Source organism: Momordica charantia (genome assembly GCF_013281855.1).
Source record: "Momordica charantia cultivar OHB3-1 chromosome 8 unlocalized genomic scaffold, Mcharantia_2.0 BLBB01000008.1, whole genome shotgun sequence".
NCBI lineage: Eukaryota > Viridiplantae > Streptophyta > Magnoliopsida > Cucurbitales > Cucurbitaceae > Momordica > Momordica charantia.
The window spans coordinates 29,786,828-29,809,300 of NW_028275166.1; the positions used below are offsets into that span (position 1 = coordinate 29,786,828).

The following is a 22,473-nucleotide window of genomic DNA, read 5'->3' on the forward strand; positions in this document are numbered from 1 at the left end:
AGATCAAACCAGGGATCAGGTTCTCCCATTTTAATATTTTACATTTTATATATAATAATATAAATACAGCTCGAAGCCCAATTCCTTCCTATACTAGTAGCCAAAATATCTTTATAAATATTTCTTAAGAAAAAAAAAGGAATATATACACATCGGAGACGGGTTCCCCTCGGGAATCCCCACCCCCAAAATTTCAGGAATGAAACAAAATCCTCAACAAGGCAAGGATGGGATGGCCCCCGACCCTGCCCTATAAGGACTTTGAGAATATGTTTAAATTATAATGACTTGAGAATGTGTTTAAATTATAATAGCCACATATTTAAGACTTCAAGACTATCAATTATGGCAATGTCGAATAGTTCTCCCATGAAAATATTACTTTTTTTTTTATTATTGCCCTGTTCCATTTTCATATCCAAAATATAAGAAAAACATTCTTTCAAATTAGGATAATATGAATGGATCAATACAACCATTCAACATTCTCAACATTTATCTGTTCATATTAACAGGTGATAGAAGTTTTAGCGACAAATCAATATAACTTAACAATGAATCCGAGTATAGCTCAATAGATAAAATATCTATTACTATATCACGTGACTAATAAAATATCTACTACTATATCAAGTGACTTAGTAACGTATCAAGTGAATTTCAACATGGGGTTGCAGGTATTATGATAAACAAAAACTTATTAGCAATGTAATTAGGAACTCATTTTCCCAAGTCTAGTATAACATCCTTCCCGGCTCATTTCTACTCCAAAAATCTCCCAATTAAAAAAGCATCCTGTCCAAGAAAAATGACAAAAAAGACACTAATGGAACTATTCTCAGTCAATATACAGTTAAATTCTTCAAAAAGTCTAAAACTTACAATGAGATTAATGATATAAAACTAAGATAGATTGTCGGCCCATATAAGATATAAAATTGCAGATAAAAATCAGCACCTTTTTGTTCCTCAAGGAATTCTAGTTCCTCTCTAGTGTATACATGAAAAGACAGGAAGCGACCAAACAATCTTCTCTTTGCCGATAACAAACAATGAGATTTGCAACTGATAAGCGAACACAGAATTTGAATATCTTCCTACTATGATTCATCCATTGAGTCGTTACGATTACAGGACTGAGATCTTACATCCTTGTCATCTTGCCCCTGCTCGGAATTTGGCATTTTGGAAACAGAATCCTCGAGGGCCTCGAGAAAAGACAATACTGTAAACTTGTCTGCAAGAAACGGGAGAATCTTTAAACACTGCAATTTTTTAGAGCAGCAAGAAAAGGAACTGACAACCAGGTCGGGTGCAGCAGATGCAAATCTATCACTTTTTCTTTTAATCAGAGTAATGAGGTCGCACTCCTTGTTCACGGCCCTACCTCTTCTAATCCCCAAGGATGCTTCGCCCACCAAGTTTTTAAGAGCATGGTTGATAACTTTTATGTTTTTTGTTTCCAATTTCTGAGAAACATAAGTGATGAGTGTTTGGCAAACGTTTCTAAAATTGTGTACAAATTTTGGAAACAACAAAATCAAACACAGTTCATTATTTAACAACTATGTTTTCATTATTTTTTCAATAAAAAAGAAAGAAATAAGAAAAAAAACCAAACATAGTTCAGTGTTTATTGAAAAGAGGGAACAAGAAATAGAAAATGAGAAAGGAGAAATGGGAAACAAGAAATATGAAACAAAAACATTACCAAATGGGTCCTATTTAGGACTTGAACTTAGGACACCTTCAAAGCTGTCTCCAGATTGGACCAGCTTACGCGTACCTCAACTAATCTCACATGACAACCGTCTTCAAGTATTATAAACTCTTACCATCTGGACACCCCTCGAGATCACCATTACTAAAGCCAACCTCTCAACAAGGAGAATAAAGTCCCCACCCCCGACAACAAAATTAATGTGAAGACAACAATGCCTAGAAGCATGACATTTATTTATTTATTTTGGAAAAAGAACAAGATCATCTGCCACTTTGTCAAAAAATGATAAAACGAAACAGTAAGTGTGTGCATTCAGATATCAAAACTAGCAGCATGCCATTTATTGAAAAAGTAAAAGCTCATCAAAGCACAATCTACTTACATTTGCTCGGGTCTATTCCAAACTGAGACAAATCTATCTGTCCAGTCCGAAGAACCTAGAGAAACATCAATACCAAAATATGGTAAGAGAACAAACAAATTTGAGCACCAAATATTAATAAGTAAGAAACCAAAATCTAGAGTTTAGATTATTACATAAGTAAATGACTCTACTTGTTGACGAAAAGGTGGACTTTGTAACAGTTCCAATATATCCTCAGGAGACCATGGACCCTGCAATCAGAACATAATCAAACGAAAAATAAAGTATCAAAGGGATCGATCAAGTACCAAAGTGGTGCATACCTCAGGTAAATAAGAAGCTAAACTCTGTTCCAACGGCAACGTTTCCAGCAATGGCATTATCAGGTCAGGCTTTAATAAATCTCCCAATCCAAAACCTGCATTATAGAGGAAGTGCCAACATAAAACTGTAAATTTATAGGGAAAGGGAGAAGATAAGAAAAGTAGAACGAACAAAATTATGCCAACTTTCTAAGACAAAGCTAAGATTCTCTGGTTGAAGTTGGATGACCTTGGAACTCATTAGGAGACTCGCTGGAAAGGAGTAGAAGAATTTTCTAAGGTTGTGGGTAGGGATAACCTTCTGTAGTTTTGAGTCTTTTTTTACCATTCTATGATTTCTACTTCTACCAATGGGAGAAATTATCCTTTAATTTGGTAGCTTTATGTCTTGTAAATTATATTGATTAATGAAATAGTTTTCTTATCTAAAAGATAGACAAACATTGGTTGAATATCAATCGCTTTTAAAAAATACTTTTAAAAATACATGATTCGTACAAATGGGAGGAATTCTCCCAGATGAATGATACAATACATTATTACATCTACATGATAGACAACAAGAAATGTGAAAGATTTTTTCATGTCACTTATTACCTGCATCTGGATCAAGATCAATATCTGCAGAGTTCAACACCGGCACAAAAGTATTAGATTTTGGAGTGATCAAAAGGAACAGAATGAGAACTAGAACATGTTCGAGGGGCTTGTACCAGAAGAGTCAATGTTACTTAAAATTCTTTGCAGGTCTTCCAACTTCACTGGCCGTAGTGAGGAGCTTCAATGTCATGACATCAAAATTGATTGGCAAAATTTTTAGCCAACGGAGGAAAAACATAAAAACAAAACAAAACAAAACCATTAAGGGAAAATATTCAGACTAAGAAATAGAAAGTAGGAAAATTTTCATACAACACATCCCAAAATCCAAATCACACGTAGCCTATGCTCACAAGACTTGAAGAAATAGGGTTCAGCTATCTCCAACAAATTTAGAAATATAATTACAAACTCTTCTCAATATTAGTTACTGAAAAACTGAGAGATTATACTGTTTTCAAAATAGTTATTTGTTTCTAAAAACAAAAGTCAGTAACAATTAATAACTGTTTCCTGATTTTTTTCTTCTTTTTTTGAATGCATTATAAGTTATAACATTCTCTTTAATAAGAAAAGTTATTTCTGTCAAAATTATGAGTTTATCAATGGGTGAAAGTGCTGTCAATGGATTAGAAAGTATTTTTAAAAAATTGAAAATTTTCACATTACCTAATCGTAAGTGATTTTTCAAATTTTAAACACTTTGTACTTTCAAACAATGCACTAATGGATGCTTCTCCAGTATTTTACTAAAAAAAAAAATTACACTTTAAAGTTATCTCAAACTCACTCGAAAGTTCTCTTCCCACCAAGTATTCTCACTTGAAATTAGATTTCAGTTGAATCACATAAGAACAGGCGACAATTTCCCATTGCTATAATTTTTTTTTCTTTTTTATTTCTGTGAAAAGTTACCACTATTAAATTTTCTATATGATTTTCTTCATTATTTAAAAATGACTTGAAGGTGTAGCTAGGGCTAGGCTATACCACCCAACCCATTTGAAGATTCAAAAGGGTTATTTTAAAAAAAGTTAGGTCATTGCTATACTTTGATTGGATATTTTTCTCTGTGCTGTACTTGAAAGTGCAGCTAGGGCTACTACAGCCCAAAGAAAACCCATTTGAAGCCTCAAAAGGGCTTCTAAAGAAATTAATAAAGCCAAACAAAGAGGTAGGTCTTTGCTATACCTTGATGGGATATTTTCTTCGACTGTGCCTTCTGAAACTTGTATAGGAGTGGAAGCAACAGGTTCTTCCTCAAGGAACTCTGACCAACATAAACAAAAATAGAGGTAATGGGGTGGACAACTGGTTATAAAGCAGCTCCTCTGTGATCCCGTGCACTCAAAACCAAACAATTAATTCCAGCACACATTCCACTGAACTTCCATTATGGATGTACTTAATTCCAGAGAAACCAATACGTCATATTTTAATGCCGGCATTAATATGTCACACATGCCAATTTTGATATCATTCATTAGCATAAATCCAAAATGATTCACACAACTGACTAACTAGGAATGTGCAACGAAGATGGCAGTTAGTGAAAAACAATTTCCACAATATATTTATGTGGTTTCTTCATCCATTTTGCAGGTCTAGTTAGGTTCATGTATGTTAATGATAATCGTTAGACGATAAAGAAACTTTGGAAAATGTAAATTCAAGTGCCAGAACATTTCAGTAATATAAGCGTTGTATGTATGTATGCAACATGTGACACAGAACTATAAATAATAGCCGACACTTGACCCAGAGCATAAACTGGTTAGGAAGTTATTATTACAAGCTTCAGTCAGCAAATACTCGAACAAATAGGATAACTAGGAAGTACCCAATGGCCGATTTAGGTAGTCGTTGATGGAGCTACACAACTGCTGGTCCTCTTCAGCTTTGGGCTCCTGATTACAGTTATATCTAACAATAGTCAGAATTGTGAAAATAGTAGAATACAAATCAACTTTTTTCAAACAACAAAAAGTAATCACAGATGCTGACCTGCATCCAAAAGAAGAACTTTCTGTCATCTGTTTTAAACTTCAATAAGTAAACTCTTCCCGACGCTTGATTAACCTTAAGTAGACCAAACAATACAATGATCATAGATGAAAATAGAAAAGAATTGTATTTTTTTTTTTGGGGGGGGGGGGGGGGGGGGGGGGAGGGGTGTTTGGATAAGAAACAAAAAAATTAAAAGCCAAGCAATTATTTAATGGTAGAAGAAATAAGTAGGTACAAAAAGAATTAGACAAAACACTACAAGGGAAAGCCACAAAATTAAACACATCAACATCTTGCCAAGCCCTCTCCGCTCCTTGAAAGATTCTCCTATTTCTCCAAACAAACCTCCCGTAAAAGAACCCTAGTGGCATGAAGCAAAAGAACTTATGCACCTATGGGAATGGGAAACTTTTTCTACCAAGTTGCTAATGGTCTAGATTTGAAGGAGAAATCCAGGATCATTTTGACAATAAAATTGTATAGAAATAGAGGAAGATTTGGAAGAGAGAAATTGAATACTTTTTTTAACAAGATACAAACTTTTCATTGATGTATGGAAGAACAAATCGTTCAAAGATACAAACTCCTGAAGAAGTGAAAGAGCAGTAAAAAAGACGAACAAATACATATAAAAGAGCCAATACAAGAAAAGGTCAGAAGAAACAAGTTAAGACAAGCTGATGATCTTCAAAAAACTTGACAATGAACCGTGCCAAAAGAGAGTGAATTGGTCCCTTCAAATATGAAATAAGACCTCAAAAGACCAACTTCAAGAATAATAACTTATGGCTTGCAGTGCCTACCCCTTTTGTCAATCGGAAAACAGATCTGACCTTCTTCTATCCCGATAACTCAAATGAGAATTTCAAATGCCAAAATATCAAGAGGAGGAGACCTTTAAAGAACCAAGGAGATAGCCTAAAATGAGTCTTCTTGGATCTCCTTTCTTCAAATAGAAGAAGCAAGCGCAGATAGAGAATGCTTCAGCTAACTCTTTTTTCCGCTAGGAGAGCAACACCAACATTCTTCTAGCCCAAAATACTTCACAAGAAACCATTTCCTTTTGCAACTTTTCAAATGGAACACTAATTGGAGAAATTGGCTAATTTTTAGGATAAAGATGGGGAAGAGAGATTTTGGATCTCTCTGTGACTGAATGACGCCTTATATTGTAATTAGTTAAGCGATTACTTATTTATTCACCCGACTACCATTTACTGCTCAGTTATTTAATCATTTACTGACTTCATGATCGTTAAGGTCATCATACGAACATACATATATATGCGAGACATCTACAAACACCTCCGAAATGCCAGTTTAATAATAAAAATTTAGTCCCATAATTTAAGCAAGCATTAATGTGGCACTCTGTCATTACCAATGGTTGGAGTACTAAAGTTGGGGAAGCAGTCACTGTAATTGGAGTTCTATTTCCTGAACTAGCACCCTTCCTCACCAACCCTTTTCATAATAAACAAAACAATTCATTGTAACAATGAAACATGCAAAGGCTGAATCCCAAAAGCAAAATGAATTACGAAATCTCTCCTATTGGGAGAAATGTAACTAATCCATCAAATTTTCTCAGATTCACACTCATACTCAAGCTAATCATAATCTTAGAACTTTGAGTTCTAGACGAAATATGAATGAGGGCTGGAGATAGACGGCCCTTGATTCTAATCTGGGAGAGGTTGGACTACTTTGCTCAAGGCATGACTTGACATTATGGTTGTCTAGTCAGAAACTCACAACCATTAAGAAACCTTTCAGGTAAATCATTCTAATGAAAACTTATTACAGGGTAGCATCTATGTCTTATCCCCTGAGTTAGTCTGCTGATTGGAAATCCAAAGCCCCCCAAAAGTTGAGATTTTTTTTGTTTGGTTGTGTACTTCAGAAATTCAATGATCAATGCTAATTAACAAGTGGGTTCAAAGATACCCCACCTTGTTCATTCAATGGATGTGTGTTTGTATAGAAGAGTGGAAAAATGTCGATCAGCTGTCTATACAATTCTACTTCTCCCACAGCATTTGGAAGAAACAATGAAAGACTTTTGACCTTTATTGAGTTGCACCCATGGAAGTGGGAGATTAGTTGTTCGAACTTTTCAGTATAAATTTTAGGGACAAAATTTAGGATTATTAGGACAAATTTCATTATAGTAGTCTCGTGGGAAGTCTTTGAAGAGACTAGAGACACGGAAGGGGAGCTTGGAAACATGTGTTTTAATGTACCTTTCTGAGCATCTGATTACAGAAAGTTATGGTAATTTTCTTCCTTTTCAGTTACTGCTTGATTCTTTCTAATATCCTTACCTTCTTTAGATAGGATTGCACTCCTAGTTCCCCCCTTCTCCCACTTTATAGTTCTTTCTATTTTTTCAATATAAGTGCTTCTTTTTTCCTTTTTCCTTTTTGTTTAGAGAGAGAGAGAGAGTGAGTATAACACACCTTCTCAAAAACAGCTTCATCAGGAAAAACAATCTGATCCTTTGATACCTTGTGTTAAGGAAATCAAAAACATCTAGCCAATAAAATGGTAATGGCAGAAAGAAGTCATCTACAGAAAAGAGAAGACTCCGATGCAACAACATAGTGAATATGGTCTTATTACTATGACACATCAACTTTAATGAATATACTAATAAAGAGAGAACATGCAATCAACATGAAACAAAAGCCATCCATGCAACAGAAAGTATGGACCACTCAATAAGAAAAGACACACCAAAAATTTTAAAAAATATGATATTAAAATTAAAATTATTTCCACTGCTTGGAGAGAGTCACAACCGAATATCTATTTCCATTAACAGAAGGTTTGTTTTCATTATGGGAGCTTAGTTAATTGTCTTTTTACTGCATTTCAACTAGGATATTAAAAAATATTTCGCGATGAAGTATTATTAAACAGGGGGAACAAAAAGAAAAATTGCTCTTCATTAGGGCTTAAAATGTAGGTCCTGGACTTATATTAATGTATGCTCTGAGATATGAATCTTTTCAACTCATCTTTATCCTTTGTCCATTTTCTAGTGGGATTGAGCTTTAAAATGTCAAGTGAATCAAATAGTCTATAAGATCTTTGAAAGGTATATTCATTGACCAAGAAACAAAGAATTGACAATTGACACAACAATAATCAGGATACATCTTCGATGACATTTTGTGTCCGATCAAGCCATTGAAAGTGCAGCAATCCCTCCTCACCCTGACATAGAAAAGATAACACGAGGTTCAATCAGAAACGTTAGTTTTATCTGACAAAGAATTAGGTTCAACTAGAAAGCATGACCCTAACAGATCTACACATACATAACAAGGGGAAACAAATAAATATATTTAACAACAACAGAGGAAAGAAAATTTCAGAAACATACAAGGATACCCCCCCTCCCCCTTTCTTTCTTACTTTTTTCTTTAAAGAGATAACCAGCTTTCATGAAGTATAGAAAAAGGCAAACCAAAACAAAGGATAAACCTCCCCTCCCCCTTTCTTTCTTCCTTTTTTCTTTAGAGGGAAAACCAGCTTTCTTGAAGTATAGAAAAATGCAAACCAAGCAAAGTATAAACCAAGAGGGAAAATAAAAAACACAGAAATACAACAACCAAATAAATAAATAAAGGTTCAACTGTCGGTGACAACAAATATAGGGTTGAGAGAAATAATAGAGTTTTCAGAGGGTTAGAGAGGTTAACGGTTAGAGAGGTCAGGGAAAGCTACCTTTGAGCTTATTAGATTTAATCCTTCCTCATAGGCCTCGATTATAAAAGAGTTTTGTAATTATCTGTGAGGTGTTATTATTGTGGATTCGATTGTAGCCCCTTTTTGTAGGCTTGGCTTCTTTTTGTTGAGCTGTTTATTTATTGTCATTTTTTTTATACGCCTTTAAATAAAAGCTCGGTTTCTTATAAAAAAAAATGGAGGTAGGGTTGCCGGTTGACTTCGATATATTTGGTTCTTTCTAGTATGCCATTTCATGCTTTGTTTTTTTTTCTATCTCATGGAAGTCTACAAAGATAATTAGAAGACACAAGCAAAGTTCTTGAAAAAGAGGCCAAACTTGGAGGAAATGAATCATTCCCATCAGCAGGTGTTTTTAATGATGAGTAAGGGGGTTCAACACTGGGGATATATGAAGAAGAATGAAGTTCTCTTAGGAAAATTTTAATAAAGTAACTTTTAGCAAATACGAAAGGGAAGAGGAAAAGGATAGTGGCACTGGTGATGACCAATACCCTCCATATTGCTAAGTGAAGAGCATATTTTTGGAATTGTCGGTTCACTTGCTCCCTTAGAGACTGTTTTCTTGAGGTTTTGGGGTCTATTTGGCCCAGTACAAGGATCTTTATTTAACGATGGAGGAGATTCTGTTTCATCCACACATTAGAGAGAATTATAGTATTCTCTAGAGGGCTCACTTTTTGCAGTTTTTTTTTTTTTGGGGGGGGTAAGAAATAATAATTTGATTGATGAGATGCAATATACAAAAGGGACCCAAAGGCTGGATTACAAAAAGGCCTTCCAAGATCCTTGAGATTGTAGCTATTAAAAGGGAAATAAAAATATGAAAACCAGCCAAGAGCTAACACAATAACTCTATCAAAAAATGCGTTAAAAGGGAGGGGAGGGCGGGCTTTTTGCAGTTTTATGGTGTATCTAGCTTGAGAGGAACAATAGAATCTTTAGGGTAGTGAAGAGGTTTTAGTATGAGGTTGGGTCCCTTGCTAGATTTAATGTCTCACTTTCAGTGTCTATTTCAAGAGACTTTTGTAACTATTCGTTAAGTGAGTCTTATTCTTTTGGATTAGAGTCCTTTTTATGTTTTGTTAGATTAGGTTCTTTTTGAGCTGTGCTTTGCAAACCCATCTTTCTTGGGTTTTTGTTGGCCCTATAGTTGCCCCTTTTGTATTCTTTCATTCTTCTCAATGAAAGAACGATTTTTTCTCGATTATATATATATATGATGAGCATAGGTAACTTTTGATGATGACTAAGAAGAGGCAAAATTTTTACAAAATCCCAAAAAGTAGCACTCTCCGTGTCTCTATCTTGGAAAGTTCTTTTGTTTCTTTCGTGCCACACCTCTCCAAAGTAGACCCACAATCACGTTCGACCAAAGGACTTTTGCTTGGCCTTCCGCCTTTAAAGTAACTTCTTTGTTATTATAGAGCTGGAAAATTCAGGATTGTCTCCTTGATGTTGACGCCAAAAATTGATACTGTCCCCATCGCCAGTTCTGATGAGGGAGGATTCTTCTTGGATCTTTCTATATTGAACCACAAATGTCCAATGATTTAAGGCTTCAAGCTTATGGTGTTTGCATATAAACCAGCCCCCTTTTCCTCACCATAAAGACTAGAAATGATAGAGTGCCAAAAAGAATTCCTCTCAAGGGGAACTCTAGGGGGTACAAAGAAACTCACATCACTTTTCGGCTCCAAATTATGATGCCCAATTTAATGGGGTGCAAGGACCCCATCAACATAATAGATGGGATATTCATCGCTGGGGCTTTTCCTAATGATCAGGTTTAAACTATTGATTCCATTTTCTCTTATCAAAGATGCTAGTGATAATGATCCAATGGTCATGAGAGGATGGTAATCAAGTTAAATAAGACACCAATATAGATCAACCAACTAGCCAATCCGAGCATCCCTCTGTCAATAAGGCAGCACCTATTACCATCACAAACATTGATGGTTTGATCCCCACCACCCCACAATTACTGTACTTAGAAAAAAGGATCAACCAACTAGTCAACAACCAACATATGACCAACCTAATGGAGTAAAAAAATTTCACAAAAATGGGCAAAATTTTACATTCTGACTTTTACACATAATTGTTTATTTCTGAAAATCTAAAGGGGTAAAATAGAGAAAATATATATTTAAAAGCTTTAACTTTTTTATATAACTTTTTTACTTTAAGACAAACCCAGAGGGGGCAATTGCCCCATCTTCCTTCTTCACTTCGTCCCTTCCCATATATCCACTAAAAATTTGGTTCTGGCGCCATTGTATATCTTAAGTTTGCCTTCAACCAATGCGGGAGTCTCATAAAAAGGAATCAATTCCACAAAAAATAGAAATATGTAAATATGTAAAATATTAAACTTACCCTTCCAATACGAACAAGTCCTTTACGTGTATCAGGTACAACCCTTTTTCCTTCAAAACACATTTTTCCTGCACGAAATTCCAAAAGTATTTCCTGCCATGACAGTTAATTTGGAACAAATAAAATGTGAGCTCAAAATAAAGAATATGAGAATTCTTCTATTTCTAATGAGAAAGTAGTACTTCATTTTTTTTTATTACGTGAGAAAGTAGTACTTCATTGATGTGATGAAATATACAAAAAGAGAAGAATCCAAGGAATGAGACTACAAAAAGACCTTCCAACTCATCAAAAGATCATTCAAGCTATAATTTGAAAAAGAGGTAAAGTAACATTTACACCAGCTTAATGTCAAAACCAAAACACCGTTAAAAAAGTTGTTGAAAGGCTGGAATTTGTCGTTGAATGTTATGTTATTTCTTTCCCTCCAAAGACACCAAATGAAAGACCTAATGAAGAGAGACCAAAATCTTCTTGTCCTTTTCAAAGGGGTGTCCCCAAAAGAGCTTGTAAAATATAAATGATGTCCACAGGAATAGGAGCCTGCCAACCAAAAGCTTCTACAATAAACCTCAAGAATCTGCTTGCAAATTCTCAAGATACAAAAAGGTGATCTTGGGTCTCAGCTCTTTTCCCACACATAATACACCAATTTGGGGATATGGCAAGCATTGGAAGTCTTCGTTGGATGAAGTCTTGAGTATTTATGGCTCTGTGGCTGAGTTCCCAGCAAAAAAAAATTGACTCTTCTCGAATAATTTTCTCTCCAAATTTCATCATAGGAGGAGAAGGATTGGGTATCATGATTAGCTGTAATAGCCTTGATCATAGACTTTACAGATAAATTGTTGGAGGGATCATATGGCTAATTCCTTATAAAGGAAAGTAACTATGGTGCCACACATCACAATTTTTCGCTACATTCTTTCTCTCTGCACTCTTACGGGGGCCTTGGAAAGTCAGTTACAAGTTACGAGGGTCTCTTCATAAATAGAACCATCATCATCTGTACTGTAACCATGTTTTGGGAAGATTTATGGATTTGTGAGGCTCCTTTTGCATTGGCTTTCCCAAATCTCTATGCTTTGACCAGCCAAAATTCCCTACTATGGAAGACACTGGAAACTCTACTAATTTGGGCCGTAGCCTCCAAAATAACTTTATGATGATAAAGTTTCATAATGGGCCTCTCCCTACTTAACGTTCTCTTCCTTCTCCTTCAAAGATCAACAAGATAGTTGTATAGGATTGTTGACTTGACTCAATAGGTTGACTCGACTCAAAGGAAGCTTGGAAACATCTCTCTTTTCTCCTAAGTTTGGTATGGTAAGTTCTCAAAATATCCAAAGAAAGTCGAATTATTTTTTGGAAATTGCTCACAGTTGAATTAGCACTCATGATATCATTCAAAAGAGACTTCCCACTAGTTGGATTAGTACTAGATGCGCAAAAAAAAAAAATTAATAATAATAATAAAATAAAAACCCAAAGCTATTTCTTTCTCAATACTTATTCCTTCGCAGGAAATCTTTGGTGCCTCTTCCTTCACAATTTTGGTTCCTATATGGCTCTCCAAAACATTACTTGAAGGCCATCCTTTCACAACTGATGGAAAGGTCATGCAGTTTAAATTTATCAAGGCCTCCTTTTGGCTACATTGGCTTGAGAAAAACAACGAATTTTTCAACAATAAGGAAAAACCTTTTGTGGTTTTCTTTTACTATGTTATTTTGTAGCTCTCTCTTGGTGTAAAGTTTATACCCCTTTCAATTCATATAGTCTGAACTCTCTTTGTTCTCATTAGAATAATTTTTTATCAGTTTATTAGCTTGAGGGTTGGTATTTCTCCCTTTTTTTTTTTTTCCTTTTTGTAATTTCATACCATCTAAAACAACTTTGCAATACTTCACCACCAATGACTTTGGTAAAAACCTATTTTGCTAATCTTGGTAAACCACCAAATAGATGCTCATGCTAATTTGACACCCCAATTCCCATTATTCTCTTGTAAACATAAAAGGTCATTTAGTGAGTAAAGTTTAATCCTCAAGCCAAAGCGCGCATAGCTCAGCGGTAATAGACATATATCTCCAACCAGGTTGTGAGTTCGATCCCCACCCCCACATGTTGTACTAAAAAAAAGTTTCAATCCTCGCCATTATATTGTCTACACCCAAACCACCAATTTCAACTGGCAGCAAAGAAGTTCTCCAATTCACCGCACGGTCAGTTTGCCACCTGTGCTTCCTTTCCATAAAAAAAAACGTCTACCTCTCAAGCTTAAGAATGGCCTTTCTTGACAAGGGAAAAACTATCATCATATAAATCGGTAGGTTAGAATGTTCAACATGGTTTTAAGGTTAACCTACCTCCTACAGATGAGCCAAAATTACTCCACTTTCCTGCCTCCTTAAGCATTCTTTCCTCAAATAGTTTCCAAAACTGTATTCTTAGGCACCCTTTCCTCTAATGGTTTCCAAAGCTTTACCCCCTTGATTACCACCAAAAGACACTTCTAAATATGAAACAGGAAGTTCACCTACGGCTGAACCCCTTGCTTGAGACACCTCTTTAACCCTATCAAAAGGAATATTAATTCAAAGAACTGCATATTTCTCCATATTGATTCTCAACCCAAAGGCCACAACTCTCAAAAAACCCATCGCTATTGACATGACAAGATACTGAATGGAATAGATATTGAGATGACAAAATAATGCATTGCTTCTGATCATAATAGGCAAAATCTTCATCTGCAAATATCCGCACTATAGAAATTACATATTATTGGTGGTGTTTCATTCCCAAGCTACACCTACACAACTTTATGATAATGGTGATAGTCGATGGGCGGCCTAGAAGATCTTTTCCCTAATATCACCAAAAGTCCTCGACATGCATTTGTGTGAATTCATCAGGAAAAATACAAGTACTATTTACATGGGCCCTTATTGACCACTTGGGCCATCCCATGATGGTTAAGATTTTGTTCTACTTTACAAGGGTTTTCTAGTAAGTGAATCTTTTTTGGTGTTTGGTTTGTTGGGGACTTGGATTCCCACTTTTTATGGCCTCCTTGTTCTATCATTTTCCTTATTAAAGGCGTCGTTTTCAATCAAAGTAATAAGTAGATAAAAATTAGCTCCAATGATCAAACTAGAATTATTCATATAAAAGTGAAACATGCAGCCCCTATAACATAGATCCCCTCTCACCACCTTTCTTCCTCTCTTGCTCCTCGCAACTATAGACTCAAAACGAATCAATGAGTAGATATATATAACGTACATGTACAGCAAAATACATTTAAGGTCAAGCCTACACATTATACCTGCATTACCGTAACGGCCTCTGTAGACGACGAGTCCATATCTTCACTTATTCGATTCACTTCCAACAGCGACAGAACTACCACAAAGCAAAAATAAACGGTAAGAAACACCAAAACGAACAATCCCACAAAACCAATCAAAGTTCCCCAAAGAAACTAAACCTGAGACGGGAAATTGAACACCGAAAACCCTTTCCGGGGTCGGAATCAAAGATTTTAAGCAGCTTAAATTGTGAGAAGAATTGTGGGGCGTATACCCAGAAGGCGATTCAGAAATTTGTGGGAAAATAAGAATGGGAAGAGGAGACGAGCATTGAAATGGCAGATTAAGCTTCTTTCTTTGTGAAATGGGTACTTACCTTGAACTGAAAGCAGCTTTATTTTATGCGCGGTGGTGGAAATTATTTACGAATCACTCCGATTGGGAACTTTTATTCGGCACCGTAACCCATGAGAAATTGAGAATCCCTTTTTATCCCATTGTTTTAAGAGCAAAAATATATATATATGGGTTAAATTATAAGTTAAATCACGAGTTTATTCTTTGTTTTTCTAGATACAATATCACGATGAGAATTCGAATTCACAATCTTGATTTAGTTAAGATATGTTAAGGTTAACCACGAGTTTAACTTTTAGAATTTATAGTTATATTTGATAATTGTTTTAACTTGTATAAATCTCTAAACTTTAACAAATATATCTAAAGGATCTCTAAATTTAAAAGAGTTTCATAAGTCAAATATTTATTATTCACAATTTAAAGTTTAGGAATTGAAAGGTCAGGGATTCAAAATTTAGGGAACTATTACAGGTGACAAACATACCCTGTGAGTTATATTTTCTAAGAATTATAATTAGATTATTGGTTAGTTTTTGTATTATAACTTGTAAGGGAATTAATTATTAGAATAACTGAGATAAAAATTAGGGTTAAAATGAATGAGAAAGAGTACATAACAAACAATGAGTCCAATACTCGAGAGAACAATGCCAAGGTGCATCTTATGGCGCCATGTGGTACTTGAAGCGGGTAGAAAAGAGCATGAGACTAAGAAGTATACACGTCATGTAATGTTGTATGATGATATGAAATTTGAGTTTTTGTCAATTTTTTGTACAACGACATGACACTCACTAATAGCATCGTGATGCTTATGCGTTCTCACTTATAAAAACAGGGTTCTAGTCGTTGCTTGAGGAAGTTTTAGAAGATTTCTAGAGAGAAAACGTTGCGAGACTCGAAAATAGAGGGCAAGGAGAGCGCATCAAGGAGCCGAGATAATAAAATTTCAAGGCATGGGATCATTGACTCGGAGACGATAAATCAGCACAATGAGTTAGTTTACTTAGACATAATTTAGCTCTAATTTATTTTAGTCTCTATACTTTGACTATATTTTCAAAAAATTTTGTGAAAGAAATTAAAATATTTTAATACAAATCTATGACTACATTTTAAGAAATTCAGCGAATCAAATGTCATGTTAAAATTATGATAAAATGAAATGAGATAAAAATAAAAACGAATGAATCAAAATGATAACTTTATAAAAGTACAGAGTCCAAAATAATTGTTGCGAAAGTATATGAACTAAAGATGAACAACAATTATAAATACATTGATAAAAGTCACGTAAACTAAAATGGTATATTAAACTTAGATTTTAAGAGTGTCAAGTGGTACAATCCCTTTTTGATAGCACTCATAGTTGATAGCTCCATAGTTCTTGATGGTTTTGTATTTCTTTGGTGTTTCTTCGTCCACCAAACCATCCAATGGCCCAATCTCTCTCTCTAACTCAGGAATGTGAAACATCGCCAATGAAATCCTCATCCTTTCTGAGTTTGTCACTGCTCTATGCAATGGGCTCTTCAATATTCCATTGCTCATAATCTTCAAGTTCATGTTCAAACACAATCACGAATCGAGTCGAATCAAATCCAGAAGTGATGGTTAAGATAGTGTGGCCTCGAAAAATGCTACTTAATTATATGATTTTGTTCTTAATGTTCGTTTCATTTTCTTGTTTCGTTTCCGATTTTCTGTTTTGTGCATGGAATTTTTCATAAATTTTAACATTTTTGTGATGGGTAAGAACTTTGTTTTAGAAAAAAAAAACACATGATAGATAAAATTCAAAATTCTGGACTAAATTTACAGATCGGAGAATCAAACTTCCACTCTAAAAGACGAAAAAGAATTCAATAGAGAGCGAGAGTTTTCTTTACCTGCAATTGGTCACCAACATTGACAACTAGAGCATGAGGAAGCACAGGGACTTTTACCCATTTCTCATCTACAAAAACTTGAAGGCCTTCCATTTCTTTGTCTTGCAACAAAACTGTGAGGCCTGATCCATCTGTATGAGCTTTTACTCCAAGAACCAAATCTGGTCTTGAACACGGTGGATAGAAGTTAAACCTCGCGTTCATCGGCGATCGGTCCCCGAACTGGCTCAAGAAACTGTCTTCTTCGATGTTCAGCGACTTCGCTATCGCCTTGTATAGAACTTCCATCACAAACTTTATGTTATTTACATATTCGTGTAGGGTTTCTCTGCAAAAAGTAATGTCATGAATTTAACATGGTAGCAAGACAAAAGGAGAAGCAATTATGAGCCGGTTTAAATCATATTTTAGTACTTTAACTTTTATACTTGCAGCACCGTTTAGTTTCAAATCTCCTTTGGAAAAATCAACATCTAACAACCTACCATACGTCATTTCAAGAAATTGAGGGAATAAGGTGCCATGCTGAAATATTTCATGATCGAAAGAAATAAAGACAAAAATAAAAATGAACGGACCAGAACAAATATACTTTTAAAATACGAGAACTAAAATGAACAAAAGTCGAAAGTTTATAGACCAAAACGAACCAAAATTGGAAGTCGAGGGATGAAAATATTACCTAAAATCATTCGGAGTTGGAGGCCAGAAATTGAGGTTTATGGAGTCATGTGGGAGAACTCGAAGGAAGAGACGATAGTTCCAATCAAGAACTTGCTTCTCTGAAACCACTATATCATTTCCATACCCTTCGAATTTATGCTCTCCTGATGGACAATACTTTGCTTTCTCTTCTTCTGCCAATTCAAAGAATTCTCTTCCAACTTCACGAATTTTGTCAATAAGTGAGCTTGAAACTCCATGTCCAATTGCCTAAGAAACAAACACAACTTTTTAGAATGGGTCAATTGTTTCTAAACTTCTAAAATATCTATTTTAATCCCCTAATTACTAAAAAAAACGTACTAATCATCAATATGAACTTAGTTCAATTCGGCAATAATTGACGTATATGTATGATTGAGAGGTCGTGAGTTCAAATCCTCAACTCTCACATATTATATATATAAAAAAAGTAATCAGTTAGATCATCTTGATCTAATTTGTTTTGATTTTGACGAGTTGTTTCGTAATCTCTAAAATTTTAAATTAAAAAACAAAAAAGTAAAAATTTTATGTGAAAATTAAAATCTCAAATTAAATAGATAAATTTTTTTATGTTATATTTATTATTATTATTATTTTTTTATAAGCTAAAAATGACAAACGGATCATTTTATTTTTGTTTTAGAAAAAGATTGAAAACACAAATAACAAAAAAAGAAAAAAAGAAAAAAAACTTAGCTGTGTTGCTTACAAAATTTCCATCAAGTTTATTAGAGAAACCAGAAACATTATCAAACTAAATACGAAAACCGGTTATCACATAAATAAACTTGAAAAAAAAAAAGAGAGAGAGAGAGAGAGAGAAAAAAATTGTAAATTAAAATATGAATAAACTTGAAAAATATGGAAGGGAATTAAATTTATAAACCTGAAAGCATCCGTGTTTTGCGAGAGCAGATCTGAGTTTCCTCAATTCGGAGTCTAAAACCTCTGCCTCCGGCGCCGCCGAAGACGGCAGAAACACGCCGACGTCGATGACCGGAATTTCGCCCGCCGACGAGTCACAGTCGACGGCGCCGCCGAACGCACAGTCTTCCACTACGTACGCTCGCGGCGGCTCCTCGCCATTGATGGACATTTCAAGAACATTTCTGGCCATTTTCAATTTCCGAAATCGGAACTCGGAAAGGCCTAGGGTTTTCCACCGCTACCGAACTTTTTCCGGCGACGATCCTCCATATTTATAGAGATTTGAAGAAGGAAGGAAAGATTGGAAAATGAAACAGAAACTGCAACGATCCAAGACGAGCTTCAGCGAAATCGGAGTCAATGGCGCCAACGAATATTCCCCAGTTCTCTCTCTCTCTCTCTCGAATATTTAAATTTGTTGATTCATATTTTTTTGTGTGTTTTTTATTTTTATGGAATAAATTAAGGGAAAGGACAATAACAAATTAGATAAAGACATGAATTATCTTTTCCGTTGATTCCAATTTGTTGTTGTTAAACCACCACCACTATTCTAAAGATATGGAAATTTTTTATTTTTTAATATAATATCATGAGTTGTAATATGTAAATGATGAATATAAGGAATCAATTATACTTAATTTAAAAATATGTTACATTTCTGGTACTCGCGATTTTAAAAGTTTTAATTTGATTCTTGTTGTTTTGTATTCGTTTTGATTAAAAGTTTTTATTTAGGACGATTATGAGAGCATTATCGACCTTAGAGATGGTAATTCATTATGAGTATACTTGGATTTCTTTTTATTTCATTCTTATAGTTTTACCAAATCCCCGTTTCTTTATGGAAATATTAGTAGCAGAGTAATAATTTGTGGTTCACATGCTAAAAATTCATGCAATTTCACCACTAGAGTCAGCATAAGCCATTGTTATGAACGAGGACATCACCATCGAATTGAAAGTGGGTCTTCACCTTTGTGAGCATAAATTGATCTTCTTTGGACTTTTCGAACTTTGCATATGATATTTCTTCCCATGAGAAGCAACTTTACTGTTCTAATTTTATTTTTTCTATATTTTGTTTGTTAAAAAAAAATAAAAATTCATAGATTGTTGTTATACATGACAAATTTTTAATTTACATGACAAAAATACTTATATTTTACCACTTTTGTTAGTTAGTTTGAGATGGAATAAATACTTCAGTTTGTTATTTTACCTTATAAAAATTACACTCACGGGATAAATGGAAGGATTTGCAAGACTCTTAATTATATTTTAACACACCCAAGGCACCTATATTCAATCAAAATGTTGTGAGTTCGAATTTATATCTTTACATGTACTTCAAAGAAAATATTTTCCAACAAATAAAAATATAGAGTGACATCATTTTTTATTATCATATTATTTTTTTCAACATTGGAACCATCTCACTTCATTATTAAATTGTTCTCTAACAACAAGCTCTTATTTGTACTTTCCTCTTGACATTTAGTTCAACTTGTCTAAAAAATAAAAAAATAAAGCTAAATAAATTTAGTTATAAGTCAAATAATTAAATGTCCAAAAAATTAGAATATGATATAATTTAATATAAAAAAATTTGTCTTTATTGAATAGATATTGATTGATCTTTATCGAGTTGGACTTTGTTTTAATCTTAATCTATATAGTTTAAAACTTCCAATTTAATTTCTCTAAGTATTAGTTAAACATCACAAATTATTTCTATACATTTTTTTTTTGTTAGTACAACATGTGGGTGTAGATTTAACTCACGACCTCTCGATTTGAGATATGTTCATTACTACTGAGCTATGCTCAATTTGACAATTATTTCTAAACCGTTTAGTATTGATTTGACAATCCTCTCATTTCATATTATTTTTTACCGACCCTTAATACAACAAGTCAAATAAAAAACCAACTTATTGTCATCTAAATAAAAAAAAAATCACATATTCAATATAGTAATGACTTGTGATAACAAAGACAATTTGTGAGATTTTACCAAGTCATATAAGAAAGAATTTGAAACTTTAAAATTATAGGAATCAAATTAAAATTAAACTATAAGAATCAAATTAAAACTTTACAAATCCCATGGACCAATTAAAATTAAATTCAAATCATAGACCAGTTTGATAATTTAACCAACTATTTTTTTAATAATGATTTAGCCAAGTTGTTATATATTATATAACTGTTTTTGTTTTAATTTTATAAATCATTTTCTAATTCTATCAATTTGTTGCATGTCAAAAACTTGCTGAGATTAAAATCAAGTAATACAGTGAAATGGTGCAATTGTGATTTAGGAAGAAAAATGTGATGAAATGTTGTCGTTTGGGGTTTTAACTAACAAGCAATTTAATTAAACTCAACCTCATGGTCTCCTACTTTAGTTTTGATGCAAAACATGGAAAACATACTATGTTGGGAAAATGCACCAGGCGCAATTCCTGACTTTTCTTGGGATTTGAGTTCTACTCTTTCACTACCGCTTTTAGTTGCTGCAGAGGCTAGGGTAATCTACAATCATATTCCTATTACAATCTTAGAGAATATCTACTAACTCATTTGCATTATGGGTCAAAGGGCCTATGCCTAGGACCATATTTTATGCGTTTATTCCTAAGTCACATCCCATATTGGTTTCCTATTATTTTACCTAACTCACCTTTCCCAAGGTTGAACTTTGGTGTATAAATCAAGTTCCCACTGGCTAAATGGAAAAAAACGTAAAGAGAAGTTTTTAGAAACCAACCCAAAAAAGTGTCAGACGGCAAAAATCCCGAGTGTGTTGAAAATCAAATCATTTCACTAAGGCATTCCACAAGGAGGTTGATAACTAATTTAGAACATAATTAAATGAAAGTAAATGCACGAAAACATAAATAAAGTCTTTTTCATTGAATTTAAATGAATAAATAAGTCGTACAAAGAGTTCTAGCTTGACCCTCTTCTCTCTCGAGCATGAGGGGAGTTGAAACTCGATAAAGAACTTTAAAAAAACAGAATGAACAAAGAACGGAAGTAAGAAACTGAATTAAAAGCACTGCGAAAGGTAAAAGCGTGAAAAACAAAGAAATGAACAACTAAAACATGAACATAAACCCTAAAAACGTGTTCTACAACTAGAGAGATCTAAAAGAAGATGAAATGAAGCTTGGAAGGGACGATTTGCTGAGGGATGGATGACTTCCTTTTATAGCACCATAGGTTGGTTGAAACTCCCCTCCATTTTAGGTGGAAAAGGGTTGAGATTAACCTAACCACCTCACTTGTACTTGGACTCACGGTTTTAGACATGTGGGAAATAGAAATAATCTATGTATGTTCTACTTTAAGAATATGTGGTCCTTTTTGGCAAATAATGATGGAAAATTGGTCAAAAACGTGGTCAAACAGGACTACCGACACATGTTTCTGTAGTAAAAATTCAACCCTAAAAGTATGTCATCTACAAATCTATTATTTGCGTTTAGGAGCAAGCTTGCGACCTATATAAATTGATAGAAAAACCTAAACACATTAAATATCATACCTCATATTGCAAAAATAAAAATATAAAATAATCCCATTCATTATGTCAATATATAGATATATATATGTTACTTGCAAAAAAATGTTTAGAAAATACTTTTATTGAATTAACGATTTAGTTTATCTACTCTCAAATTAGTAACAATTTAACTTATGAACTCGAGTACGTAACAATTTATTTTCTATAATTTAAATTTTTAGCATAAAAATTAGGTGTCCATTTTTATCACATAACCATTTCATATTTATAATTTATAAACATATTTGGTCTCTCATCAATTTATCAACAACTTTTAACCTACAGGAACTAAATTATTATATCTTAAAGTTCATGGACTAAATTATTACCAATTAAAAATGCAAGAATTAGATCGTTACAAATTAAAGTTCAAATACATGGATCAAAACTGTTTTTAATCCCAAAAAAAATGATAAAAGAATTTATTTACATTAAAAAAAAAAGCTACAACTAAAAATAGTAAACAAGAAATCAAAAGTCTTCTATATCTCCGAAATTTGTATATAATTCTGATAACAGTTTTTTTTTTCTTATTTTTAATTCTAAGAACGC

At 33.8% G+C, this 22,473-nt stretch overlaps 2 protein-coding genes across 6 annotated transcripts; both read right to left on the reverse strand.

Annotated features, from left to right (window-relative positions):
• Positions 1-809: 809 nt before the first annotated feature.
• On the reverse strand, positions 810-14,973 carry RPN13 (regulatory particle non-ATPase 13). Of its 5 annotated transcripts, XR_002602370.2 has the most exons (15): positions 14,646-14,836; positions 14,484-14,560; positions 11,153-11,245; positions 8,177-8,236; positions 7,477-7,515; positions 5,015-5,089; positions 4,851-4,917; positions 4,202-4,280; positions 3,124-3,188; positions 3,008-3,031; positions 2,411-2,505; positions 2,261-2,338; positions 2,106-2,160; positions 1,388-1,469; positions 1,099-1,237 (listed from the first exon to the last, which is right to left on the reverse strand). XR_002602370.2 is itself a non-coding variant. In XM_022294160.2 (14 exons), exons 2-14 carry the CDS (start codon positions 14,520-14,522, stop codon positions 1,101-1,103), a joined length of 906 nt encoding a protein of 301 aa, XP_022149852.1. In that variant the 5' UTR covers positions 14,523-14,560; positions 14,843-14,973; the 3' UTR covers positions 810-1,100. The 5 variants fall into 5 exon arrangements, 4 of the variants coding, with proteins under 4 accessions (XP_022149852.1, XP_022149851.1, XP_087983786.1 ...); XM_022294160.2 differs by lacking the exons at positions 1,388-1,469; positions 14,646-14,836 and adding an exon at positions 14,843-14,973 and having other exon boundaries at positions 810-1,237; XM_022294159.2 differs by lacking the exon at positions 1,388-1,469 and having other exon boundaries at positions 810-1,237.
• Positions 14,974-16,013: 1,040 nt separating this feature from the next.
• On the reverse strand, positions 16,014-18,789 carry LOC111018162 (codeine O-demethylase). The gene is made up of 4 exons (XM_022294130.2): positions 18,310-18,789; positions 17,398-17,648; positions 16,716-17,043; positions 16,014-16,380 (listed from the first exon to the last, which is right to left on the reverse strand). Exons 1-4 carry the CDS (start codon positions 18,538-18,540, stop codon positions 16,144-16,146), a joined length of 1,047 nt encoding a protein of 348 aa, XP_022149822.1. The 5' UTR covers positions 18,541-18,789; the 3' UTR covers positions 16,014-16,143.
• Positions 18,790-22,473: the final 3,684 nt, after the last annotated feature.